This window comes from Heterodontus francisci, chromosome 1, assembly GCF_036365525.1.
Source record: "Heterodontus francisci isolate sHetFra1 chromosome 1, sHetFra1.hap1, whole genome shotgun sequence".
In the NCBI taxonomy this organism is placed as follows: domain Eukaryota; kingdom Metazoa; phylum Chordata; class Chondrichthyes; order Heterodontiformes; family Heterodontidae; genus Heterodontus; species Heterodontus francisci.
This window is the reverse complement of record NC_090371.1, coordinates 171,065,272-171,078,624: the sequence shown is the minus strand read 5'-3', so window position 1 is coordinate 171,078,624 and position 13,353 is coordinate 171,065,272. Positions and strand designations below refer to the sequence as shown.

Here is a 13,353-nt window from a genome sequence, read left to right as displayed (position 1 = left end):
GTTCAAGGAACTCACAGATTTCTTTATCACTAAGATTCAGGCAACCACCCCACCCCCCCCATTTTCTTGCTCACTAAGCCAAACATTCCCCAAGCTCACTGCTGCCCAGGCCCTGAACCCATTCCCTCTATCCTGGATCTTCAGAAGAACATTAAAGATTCCATAGCAGCATTGAAGAGAAGCAAGTTCATCTGATGTCCTGGTCAACAGTTTTATTTCATGAGCAGGAACAGAGGATTCTTGTTGCACATTATATAGTTATTGTTTATTATTCTACCATGTTAACTTAACAGTTAATTTCTCAATTCTAATTCCTCAATTAATATTCCTCCATCAACCACTATCAATAACAACAGATCAGTTTGTCACTCATCTAACTGGTGTATGAGACAAATTGCTGGATACAAAGTGGCTGCAAACTTGAAAATAGTTGTGATACATGAAATGCTTTGGGGTGCTTAGAAACATTATGCACTATACAAATGCAAGTTCTTTGTTTTCTTACAATGCAACCTTAAGAGCACCAATATTCTTTCCTGTTGGACTGTAACCCAAACTGCACATGCTACTCCCAATGCCATGTAATTAGTTTCTTTCATAATAATGACTCCTGTTTTCACTCTGATAATGCAAGCCACTGCTTTGTTTGCCCATCTTATTATAGCTACACTAGTCAAGGGAGTTTTCAAATCTTCCCCAATAACTCCCAAACCTAATTTTTGATGTGTGTTGTTCCATTCAACATGCTAAGTTTGGTTCCTTGCTCCTATTCTAATTTTACATTTGTGTGCACAGTTTTCTCAATTGATGCAGGTTGCACTAGACAGATTCTTAAAATGGCACTGGGTGTTAAAAATGGCACAAGAATTTTTTTTTTGATTTTCAAAATGAGGTAAGGAAATTGTGAGTGTAACTAAAGGACCAAGGAAGACGCTACTGATTTTTTTTTTAAGAAAGGTGAACAGATAAGTAGATACTTAATATGTTTATGTTGTGGAACACATTTGGGCAATTTTTTCTGTAAAAGTTAATGCTAAAAATAATGGCAGGGCTATGGGGAAAGGCAGGCAAGTGGAACTAAATGAGTTGCTCTTCCTGAGAGCCAGCATGGACACGATGGGCCAAATGGCCTCTTTCTGTGCTGTAACCGTATATGTCATCTTGCCTTTTCCGAGAACATTTTGCAAGATAAGGTATCGATTAGCTAAAAGAACAAAATGTGCTGGTCACAGTTCACATCAGAACAATGACAAATACTGTAACTTTCAGAAATATTTAAATCAGCCCAAAACATTTCAAAACAAGATGCAGTCTCAATGAGATAGCGTCTGCCACCAACTGCTGCCGCCGCCACCCCCACTTTCGGTACTGTTAAAATAGCCTGATCTAGGTTTTAAAAAAAGTAGATTGCAATGATTTTATACTGCTATTCTCAAAGTTTATAACCAGGACCTTGGACTACGATCGAGTGAAGTCATAAAATAGAGGGAGAAAAGTTGGAATATTCAAACATCAATTATTTTTCAAATTCTTAAACTGCCATGATGGGATCTGAACCCACGCTCTCGGGATATTAGCACAGGCCCCTGGATTATTAGTTCAGTAACATAACCACTAACTGTGCCCAAAATCTAAACACAGACCTAAAATTTATTAAATTGGGCCCATTAAGGATATGTATTGTGTCATAATTCTGTTGTGTCAATGAAGTGAAATTCTACTTTGAATCCCTGTTTACACCACCATTTCACTGGGAGTTTGATAGAGTCACATGCAGGAGGGATAAGCAGAAGCTTGTGTCTTGAAAATTGACCACCAGAAGGCCACCAGAGTTCAGACGTCTCCAATAGATATGATCAATGCAGCTCCTTTTCAAGCTGAAAAGAGGCAAGTTTAGGTAGTAGTGAAAGGCAATCTTTACTCTTTTCCCATTCAGCCTCTATGAATGCAGTGCCAATATCAGGCAAGATGAGGCTGCAAACTAGAATCTTCTGTCACAAGTTAAAACTGTTGTAATCAAAGTAACAATTTTGCAATTAATGCAGTTGGGCATGTTGAAAATAGGCACATGTTGCTTTCTTTTCACATTAGAACTGTTTTTCGTGAACTTTTGTTTCCATCTAGCCTCTGGAAGCTTAGTGTTTTGACTGATCTATGGGTTTTTTTCTCAAAGGTGCTTTTTAAAACAAGTTGTTTTTGTTGGATTTGTCATTGGGCTACAATCAAATGCTACCCTCAGCAAATAGTCATCTAAGACTCTCACCAGTTTAAACTTAGGCCAGGCCAAATAGATTTTCACAATGCAGACACTGCAAGAACAGATTGAAGGTATAGAATCTATTTTTGGATCATAATTTCTTCATATGGTGGCAGGTAGCTTCATCCTAAATTGCCTCTCCTTTTTTAAAATCCAAGGAGGGCACAAGCAATCTAACATAAACCGATCTTTACTAGAGGCTGAGGAATTTGGTGAATTGAACCCTAAATGCAGCAGAGCCTACCAGCTTCAAGCCTTTATTCTCAGGACATTGAAAAATGTCTCTTCCTCTATACATGAAAGGTACTTATATCTAGGCTTTGGGATTCAGTTTGGCAAATGACTGATGTTTGAGCAAAACTGGAAGCATTCTAGAGTTGGGCTGGTGGGCGAGAAAGAATGGGAGCAGTTAATACATGAAAGACAAATTTAAAGATACTTTTTTTCCTTCATTTGCTTCTTTGTGCCATGGAAAATTCTTCTGAAGTAGTATATTTAAGGAAGAGGGCAGGGTTATTCAGGAACCACAGTGGAGGTCTGAAGACACAAAATAACGCACACCCCAGTTTCAGTACACTCCCAATAATATCTGACGCCAGAAATTTCAGCATTTTTAGTCACTAAATGTGCATTTGCCTTGGAAGGTACCTGCAAAATAGGTTAAGGAGAAATTATGTTACAGCTTCAATGTACTGCACTGTTGTGTGTACGCCTTTAAGAGCTGTGGTTATGTTATCATGCCAGCAGTGTAAGAGCTGTGATGTAACACACCCTGTGACTTCTGGGTGGGGGCAGTCTTAAGTACCTGTGTTTCCATGCAGAACCATCCGCAAATACAGAATCTACATTACTGCATTATTGATCACATCTTGAGTGGTCAGTGCTTTGTGTATAGTGGCAACTAACACAGAGGTTAACAGAACACATAACAGGCATCACAGGGTTGTAGGACAGAAGTTCATTCCTGGAATGCTTGTGTGCAGACTCCCAAACTGAGCTATATCATGCATTGTGAGCTGCTGCTGATTAGGGGTTAATGTGCCTCTTTAGTATGAGTCAATAAAAACAAAAAATAAGTGGAATTGCCATCCTGTGCTGCTCATAAACCATATATTTCCTGATTTCAAAGTGCACTAAAAAAGATCCAGGAGCAAGGTGCCCACTCAACCTCTCAGCTGGAAATACTGCATGACAAGAAAGTCAAGAAGGATAAAAAGGAATGGGAATCAATACATAAATGGAATTGAGAAAAAATGTTTTGAAAGCCATATTGGAAAATTGAAACACCATAATGTAAAATGAAAGCAAGTTTAACTGTACAGTTATTTTCCCTTTATCATTGCAATTGTAGGGATTGAAGGTCAATTGTTATTTATAGCAATTGATTATAGATACAGTTGACATCATAGTTAATATCAGTGCCAAGCTCAGCAATTTTCAGGAAACAAAAAGTTAACAGTCCGGCCTTTATCTTAATTAATGTGCTCAACATCTAGCACACATAATGTGATACTGATGGAAAAAGTACATAAATCTAAAAAAGCAGATTTTAAGTTTGTGACAATGGAAAAGTTTGGTCATTCCATCCTCTACCCAAGCTATTAATGGGAGTAATTTTAGCTCAAGATTACTAAATCCTCAATGTATGCAGCCTTCCTATTTGTTGTTAAGTCTCAAAGTGCAATGTGTTTAGTGCGCCTAACATTTCCTTTCTTCTCCATTGTTTCTCTTCTTACCCACTTTTCCTGAAGCCTGTGACTCTTGCTGGACAGTGGTGCTTAAGAGGGCACCAGCTAGATTTCATAAACAGGACTGGACATGGCAGCACAAGGGGGTGATTCTCACAAGGGACCAACACGGTTGATGCCTAACTATGTCCTCATTCAGCATCCACATATTTGAATTGACAATCCGAAATGCTGGCAATTTGTAAGGCACAGACTCCACAGGAGCTGAAGTCAGTTAACAGTGCAGACCAGCAGGGTGAAGCAGAAACTTGCTTGCTCTGTACAGGTTATCACTACTCCATATAGTAAGTTTAAAAGAATAATCCAATTGAGTGGATAAATGTATTATTTACTGCCATAAACTTAGTGTTGTGTGTAATATAAACAAGATACAACAAAATTAGAGCACACTTCATACAGATCATGAGCACCCACCTCATTAGCCACATTGCGATTAGTGCACACAAGTATGATGAAGATCAATCCAAGAAGAATTCCCAGACCCATTATCATAAATGGAATCACAGTTACCACTTCAGACTCCAGGAGCATGGAGTTTAATTTAGCAGCCGATGCATCATCAATCAACACACTCTGTAACAAGGACAAAAAGCACATTAAACAATACCAAAAAAACCTCATTGGACAAGATATAACCACGTAACCGTGATCTACAACACAGCAACATTCATCGCTCTGAAACGATTAAAACATTTATTATTGCTGAAAACAGACATTTTGTCAAAGCTTTTCATCTTGCACTCAGCAGGACAATTCGCAAGAATACAAATGTAAGGGAAAGCAACAAATTTATACTGTATGAGAAGAGAGTGCTGATTGGTTGGCAAGTGGACTCTGATTGGTAGGGGCGTTGCCGTGGAGAATGCACCAGTTTATGGTGACTGACAGTTAATTGCCAAGCTTTGTTTGAAATTTAAACCAGGCAGCTTGACTCTGATTGGTCAAGGCATTGCCCTGAGGAATGAACCAGTGAATGGCTGTCACTTATTTTGTTTAGCTGAAACAGGCGCAATGTGCGTACATGTTCTTTCTATCTGCAAAGAACAGGGCCCTGTGTATAACATATGTAGCTTCCAGTCCATGCAAATGCACCACATTGTACTGGTAATTTTGATGACATTGCACAGAACTACTTGTAAGCAGTCTCTACAGCATAAATCATGTTAAATTTATAGATGCAGGGTATTTTATTAATACAGTATTTTCACTATGTATTTTGGAGTAGCCCAGCATCTATAGTATTGTCTTGCTTTCTCACAGGAGAGGGGAATAAAAGTGTTTAGATTGTTCATATCTTTCAAATGTCCAAATACCATTAATTTCTGCTACAAGACTGATTAAATACTCAAAACAACAGTTCCAGTCAGCATTTTGTCCTTGGAATAGGAGTGCTCAGGACTGAATCGTGCATGTTTTCATGTGGAAACCTGCAGACCTCTGCGTCTAACCACCCCCCACCCAACCCAAACTTATAATGAAAAAGAGAGGAGACTTCATAGACAGAACCCTGGGTCAGAGGTGATTGTAGAGGTATGAAAGGAAAATCTATTGGAAGGCAATATATTGTCTAGGTACAAATACTTCAAACAATGTCTTCACATACTGGCAATAATAAGTGTACCTTCACTCTGAATATTTAGATTTCATTTGAGCGTTCTGAAATAGTCTTACCTCATTGAGATACATCATAGGAAAGACAAGTGTTTGAACATTCCCAGTCTGCCTGCAGAAATAAAGTAGAAAGTTTTAGTAATAAAATGGAAGAAATTACTCAACTCCAGTTCTGCAAGTTTCAGAAAGTCCTTCTCTCCTCGTCATTTCCTCTCCTTTTCTGAAGAGAACTATCTGGAGCATGATGTTGCAATCTAACAGCACTTCATACATCTTTGACAGAGGAGTTTAGAAAGTGAACATCAAGCACGTTTAGCTGTGGCGGGGAGGGTAGGTGGTGGGATATGTGTGAGGAAAAGAGGGAAGAGGACATCACCGCTGAGCCAGGCCCCATTCTCATCCAATGCATTTCTAGCAGGGTGTGCTGGATAGCAATAAGTGTAGGAATTCACTCTTCTCTTCCACCTCCCCCATGCAAGTCAAAGGCACTAAGGCCAACTGAAGCACCACCAGCTGACTGACAGCTAATATAGGTCAGGTAGGTACTCAATGTCTAGAATCAGCTGAGGCATCAAAGGAGAACTCAGTCTAAAGGTACAAAAAAATTGTACATTTATAAGTTAAAGAACTTTTGCAATTTAAAAAAGTCCCTCCTTCCAGAGTACTGGCAGCTCATTGGCATGAACCCAACATTTGCAAGTCTGTTGCTTTGAAAATCATACACTCTTGTGAATTTGTTTAGGCCTCTGGATCCAGAATGCCACCTGCATCCTAATTTTAAGCCCGACCATATTTTTCCAACAATCTGAACATCAACTTTCTGGCAAGATTCAGTTCAGAATTACATTACAGAAAACAGTTTCATATTAAACCACATTTGATGGTGAGATTCTTGTATAAATCAGTAACAAAATGCTGAACCATGTCACGGCTAAAGTCCACTAGAGAGAAAAAAAAACAGTGTAACGAATAGTCTAACAACAAATGGTTAAAATAGTCACAATTCAACGTGTTTTTTTAAAAAACAGGAAGTCACTCAAAGTAGAATGACATGTAAAGTATCAGTATTTTGATTTAATCTTAATATTTATTTGAGAACTATAACCAACATAGTCGGTGTTCACAGGATTGGGCAGTGAAATACACATCCATTTTTGATGCCAAACAGTCTATATTCTTGTAGTCTTTCCTTTTTAGGGGTGGTGTTGGGTTGAAGGTAAGCTGCATTTCAAGAATTTCTATTGGAAGCTAGACCTTGGCCTGCTGGAGACCCCAGTACTCTGAACAATCTGCCTTAAATTACTGAGGAGACACAATCATAAGCACAATATTACATTTTCATATGTATATTACAGCTGATCAGGGAAACAATGAACTTCTTTGCATAGTGCAGGGAGGCAATGGTTAGATTTGTGTCCACCTGGGAAATGACAGTAGGGGAGAAATTTCTCTCTCAACTCTAGCATGTCGGGAAGGCTTGCTTTTCAGAACATGTGCTTTGTGTGGGTCACTATTGAGCGTCCTCCAGTAGCCATCCTTTTCCAGTTTTTAAATACATAAAAGTGGATCAGGTTGACATTCTCGCATTTTTATCTTTAAAAAAAAAACTGCCCATAAGTATCAATTCCAATGAAAGCCAGGACATAAAAGGTAAGTAACGATAAAGTGAAATAGAAAGTTAAGATAAATGAGAAGATATGAGAAATAGAAAAAGTAGAGGAAAATAGAAAATTGGGTCATAAACAAGGTCAAGGGATAATGTGGCAAACAAAACTGAAATGCTTAAAAAATTCAGTTTTAATTCTGAGATGTTACAACACAAGCTACTCTTGCCATTTGAGTAAATTATTATTTCAGCTTCACTGTACACAAGCTAAAAGCATACAAAACCATCCAGCACAAGGAGACTAAAATTTCTCTGAGCTACTGCAGTTTATGGGATTGATCTGTAGCCATTAAACCAACTGCTAACTCTGGATGGAAATTATTGATCCAAACAGTTTTGAGTCCACAGTATAATATAGAATATGCTGCAAACTAAATTTCTGGTGCATTGCATTTAAAAAATACATTCAATTCAAGGCAATATGCAAATGATAACTGTGCAAAAGCAGATTACTTCCATCATTTTTACATTAATATATGCTTGTATGCTTACATTAGTTAAAATTAGTTTCACAACTGTGTTTTTGCATATCAATTTCTCAAAAACTGTTCTTCCACATTTGAAAAAGCGCTTGAAGAGGTAGTGAAAGTTTTAATCGGTGATGCAGGAAGTACATGTTTCCATGTTGCCGTTTAGCAATATCTGCCAACTGGACTGTACTTTATAACTCACTTCAGTTTCATCAACTGACGGCCATTGCACTGTACTGTGGAATTGATTAGAGGTTATATCTTACAATGACTTACATAACTGCACCTGTTATATAACTGAATCATTACCAAAAAAAAAAACTTTCCTTTAGTGTGGGAAAACACCCTATGAGCGTGATCAGACAAAAACTGACATCAAGCATAAAAAAAAGAGATACTTGAAGAGGTGACTAAAAGCTTGTGTAAAGCTGTGGGTTTTAAGAAGGGTCTTAGAAAAGGAGGAAGGAGAGGTTATGGGAGGGAATTTCAGAGCCTGGTGCCTGGACAGCTAAAACATAGTTACCAAGAGTGGGTCAAGAAGAGTGCAGGAGCTGCACTGAATGTCAGTTTAGATTTTTGTGCTCAAGTCCTGGAGTGGCACTTGAACTCACAATCTTCTGACTCAGACAACAGTGCTGCCAACTGACACTCATGTAGGATGCAAAGCACGAGAAGGGATAGTTTACTATGTCACAGATTGTTATTTCTGACTTTGATTAGGCCAATTTCAGTACTATAACAGGGTGCAATGGTATGCAAAGGTTCAAATATGGAATTGCAGAAAAATTGGCCATAGATTTGGGAAGTGACAGCATGTTCAATGGGTTGAGTGAAGGGAGTTTGGAGATGGGGTGGTAGTTTTCAAGGATGGAATGGTTAACGTTGGGTTCTTTGAGGAGATAATGAAGGCAGTTTTGAAAAGGAGGGGCAGTACCTGAGAAATATGGGTGTGTCAGCAGTGGTTCAGTTGATAGCATTCTCGTCTGAGTCAGGAAATTGTAGGTTTAAGTCCCACTACAAGACTTGAGCAAACAAAATCTAGACCGACACTCCAGTGCAGTACCGAGAGAGTGCTGCACTGTCAGAAGTACTGTCTTTCAGATGAGATGTTAAACTGAGGCCCTGCCTGCCCTCTCAGGCAAGCATAAAAGATTCTACGGCACTATTTCGAAGAAGAGCAAGGGTGTCCTGGTCAATATGTATCGCATAATCAACATTACAAAAAAGATTATCCGATCATCATCACATTGCTGTTTGTGGCAGCTTGCTTTCTGCAAATTGGCTGCTTTATAACAGCGACTACATTTGAAAAAGTAGTTCATTGGCTGTAAAGTGCTTTGGGACGTCCTGGGGTCACGAAAGGCACTTTATAAAGTCTTTCTTTCCTTCAAACCATTTGCTTTCTGACCTCGGGGATCTACATTAAAATCCAGTTCAGATAGCTAGGATTCAAGTTTCTACTTGGCGATTCATAATAATTGTTTGGGTAATCTCCATCCAGTTTGAGCCTCACATCAATGCACATCATACAATTTCCTATAATTTGGAGTTAATTGGACAATCACAGTTAGTCATTCTACAGGGATGCAGAGTGTGGGAAATGGAAAGATCATACTTGTGCAGTGTGGTTTACTCAAGGTTGAGATAGTGTAAATGTAATTTATCCCGCCCTCTGAATCACAACTTCAAATGTTTGTTACTATCATCTGGTTTATATATTTTTTTAAAAAGTCACTTTTAGTTTTGGGGAAATTAAATTTGTAGAAGTAAGGTAATTGAAACTCTAGAATTTAAAAGTTGCCAGACCACCCAAGAAATTTAAGCTTCAAAGGTCTTTCCATGTGTACTTACAGAGTCAGAGTTTCAGGGGTGAGAGCCATAAAACACCAGGTGGACCTGTTTAGTTGGGGAACTCAAGTCAGTAAGTTTGAAGAGAATTGCCCTGTCTTTGCTAGCAATGTGAATTATTCATGTAGGCTCCGGATCAAAGGTTTTATTTTGAAGCTAGAAGTTAAATTAGTCTAAATTTCTATCCGGAACATCCCAAATATACCACATTGCAATGGAGGTAGATTATGCAAGGAGATGCCCCTTTTAGTCCGGTATTTTATCTCTGATTTCTCTCAAAGTCAATCTGTGTTTTGGAGCAGCTTGAACCTGATGGAGAGAGAATTGGGACAAGGAGCAGAAAGGCCATCAGGAACCAGGGCTGTTTCTGATTTGAAGTCACTACATCAGATGCAAGTGAGGCCCATACTCAGGCTGGAGAAATCCAAATTCATGAGGTCTTGGAGGGTTTGCCTAGCTGGATACTAAAGGGAGAACCCCAAGAAATGCCTCACCTCAGAAGATATCTGGGAAACTAAGGGAAATTGGAATGAGTTCCTGAGAGCTGTGATATGCATTGTACTGGTCCCAGGAGAAGTGACTGAACCTTCAAGATCTTGTAAAGCATAGGGGAACTCTTGGGTGGAAGCAAAAAAACAGGGAGTGTTCTGTTAAGATTTTCGGGATTAAATGTAAGACTTCATGTTCAGTTGAGACTTTGGGTTTAAAGTATAAATGATTACAAAATATAGCGTTTTAAGTTAGAAGTACTTGCTTTAACTCTTGTACAGTAAAGGTGCTTGCTTAAAACATGAAATCTTGTGGTGTTATTTTTTCAGTTAATAACTGGGAGTTCAAATTTCTTTTAAAAAGTTACTGTTCTTTAACCAGATTGTAACACACTGAATATGACAATACTAGATGCAAGAAAGTGGAAACATTTTTAAAAAGGTTATAAAATATATTACTATTAGCACATTTTGTGCATTTAGAGCAGTGGTGTCTAAGCTACAAATGTTGGGCAACATAAAGCCTCATAGCCCTAGCAACAGTCCTTTGTGTTTATATTTCCTATTTGTTAGTTTGTCCTATTCCAATGTCATGGGTCTGAATGTTTGGAAAGGTCTGCTGTCAAGTATTGATGCCTCACTGGCAGATAAATCCTAAATCAGAAAAGCACAATCTGTTAGTATCAACAACTTGGATACATATGCAATATTAATGAGAACACATATTTAAACCAGTCCCAGGTTTCACAGTACATATCCAGGTCAGCCATAAAAGCAAAAGCTTGGATTAGAGCTTTAGTACGAGAGTAGTTTAAAAAAAAATCAACTCCTGATAGTGCAAACCACCGACACTAGCAAACTGTTCTAGATCCATAAACAATGCAGAAACATCACAGCACACAAGACATACTGAAGAACCTATACTGCTGAGAATACTCCAATCCAAGAGCTGAGTATACAGAGCTTTATACAGAATCTGCATTGCACGCTCATTTTAATGTCTGAAATGAGGTTTTGAAGTGCCATCCATAGCATTAATCTCATTCACTTCCAGGTGGCTAGGAGTTGTAGGTACTCTTAGTATCCATTCAGTATAATTCTTTTATTAATTACACTGGTTTCAAAGACACAGTTCAGTCATCTAGACATCCATAGAGATCTGCAGAATCATTTACAAAGCCACATCATACATGCACTGCACTTTGGTCAGTCTGTATTTTTCTAAATCTTGCTGTCTGCCCCCAATTTCCATCAGCTGATAATTAAATGCATTTTATTCCATGAAACTTTAAACACCCTTCAGATAGGTAACTGCTGTTGTATGATTGCCTTAAGAGTGATGTGCCTTTAAAAATATTGGTATGCTAATGAGCTAAGTGCCAGGATGTAGTCATGTGAATACAAGCCAGCATCACTCTGCAACTGTAACAACCAGACAAAGCTTCTGTAAATAGTTTGCTCTATACTGTATATAATAGTTTAGCTGTTAATAAACCTGTTAGAGATCTTCAGCAAACTGGACTCCTCGCATCTCATTTATGTTGCATTAGACAACATAAACAACTCATTACATGGTGGCAGCTGTGGTGAAAAGACAAAGTCCAAGATTGAAAACCACAAGTAAAACATCTCTGAAAACAATCCTTCCAAAAGGCAAAATAGAAAGTTCAAAAGAAATAAATGACCCACAACTGAAGGCACCGTGGAGAGTCATCGTAAAAGGAAGGCCTGATATAGTAAAAGAGGTACCAGAAACTCTCAGATGCTTTTGGCCTTATAAAGATGAACTTGGTATCTTGAGAGGCATCATCTTCAAGGGAAAACAAGTGATTGTGCCCAAAGCTCTCAGAGAGGACATCTTGTCACAACTTCACCAAGGCCAGATGGGCATAGAGCGAACAAAATGACTGGCACGAAACACTGTTTATTGGCCAGGGATCAACAGTGACATTGAAAGGCTAGTGAAGATGTGCGAGGCATGCAAGAGCCACCAACCACAACAATGTAAAGAACTTCTACACCATCACGAGATTCCATCAGTCCCTTGGTCCAAAATCGCCACCGATCTATTTTCCATTAATGGCGACGACTTTATCTTAGTCACCGATTATTTCTCCAAATTTCCAATTGTCAGACAGGTAAGACACTACAAGCATGGTCGTTGCAGACACATTGAGTGCCATATTCAGTCTATTCAGTGGATCTGAAGAAATCATTTCTGACAACGGGCAACAGTATACGGCCAAATGGGAGATAAAACATGTGACATCCTCACATTACCCGAGATCTAATTGTCTTGCCGAGCGAATGGTTCACACAGTCAAATCACTTATCTTGAAGTGTGGGACAAGGGAACAAGATTTTCGTGTTGCCCTGTTCCACCTCAGAGCTACAACTCTGTCACCAGCAAAGGTCATGTTTGGCAGACAAATGCGGAAGACTCTGCCAAAGCATCATCTGTCCAAATTCTCTGAGATGCAGGAGACACTGCTTGAAAAACAATGGACAATGAAGATGATGCATGACCGATAAGCAGGGGCAGAATTACCTCAGCTACACGTAGGATAAAAGGTCGGGTCATAAACCCCACAATAAGAACATGGCTACCCGCAGAGGAATCGAAGCATGCAGTGAGTCTAGGTCCTACAAGATTACAACATCTAGTGGAGCGGTGTTGAGAAGGAACCAAAGCCAACTAAGAGAAGTGTGCAATACTCCAATTGCGCACAGCAGACTCGAAAGAACACACTCCGACGATGAGGGTGTGACGGAACAACAGGACAACAACCAACACCATGCCTGCAAACCAAAAACAGGCAAGGGTGAAATCCACACTCCCCAGAAGTTGATACCATAACAAAATCTGGAAGAGTTGACAAACCACTGAAATGATTATATGGACTTCTAAGCCTCTGCACTTGTAAATTTCACAATCTCTATCCTCATACCTGTAAACTGTATAATCTATAACCCGTATAACTAATTTTGATATCTAATTTTATGTGTTCTTACTTTTAGCATACGAGACATATCTTTGGAAAGAAAGGGGATGTTGTATGATCGCCTGAAGAGTGATATGCCTTTAAGATTTTAGTATGCTAATGTGCGAAATACCAGAACATAGTCATGTGACTACAAGCCAGCCTCATTCTGCAACTGTAATATCCAGATGAAAGTTCTGTAAATAGTCTGCTCTGTACTGTATATAACAAGTTAGTTGTTAATAAACCTGTTAAGAGATCTTCAGCAAACTGGACTCCACACA

At 38.9% G+C, this 13,353-nt stretch overlaps 1 protein-coding gene across 1 annotated transcript in view; it reads right to left on the bottom strand.

Annotated features, from left to right (window-relative positions):
* The window catches only part of LOC137373571 (lysosome membrane protein 2-like), a 73,399-nt gene that overhangs the window by 3,455 nt on the left and 56,591 nt on the right, over window positions 1–13,353 (bottom strand). Inside the window, exons 10-11 of the mRNA XM_068038534.1 lie at window positions 5,677–5,728; window positions 4,420–4,578 (exon numbers count right to left, since the gene is read on the bottom strand). Coding sequence (XP_067894635.1) covers window positions 4,420–4,578; window positions 5,677–5,728 — 211 coding nt within the window. The remainder of the gene's footprint in view (window positions 1–4,419; window positions 4,579–5,676; window positions 5,729–13,353) is intronic.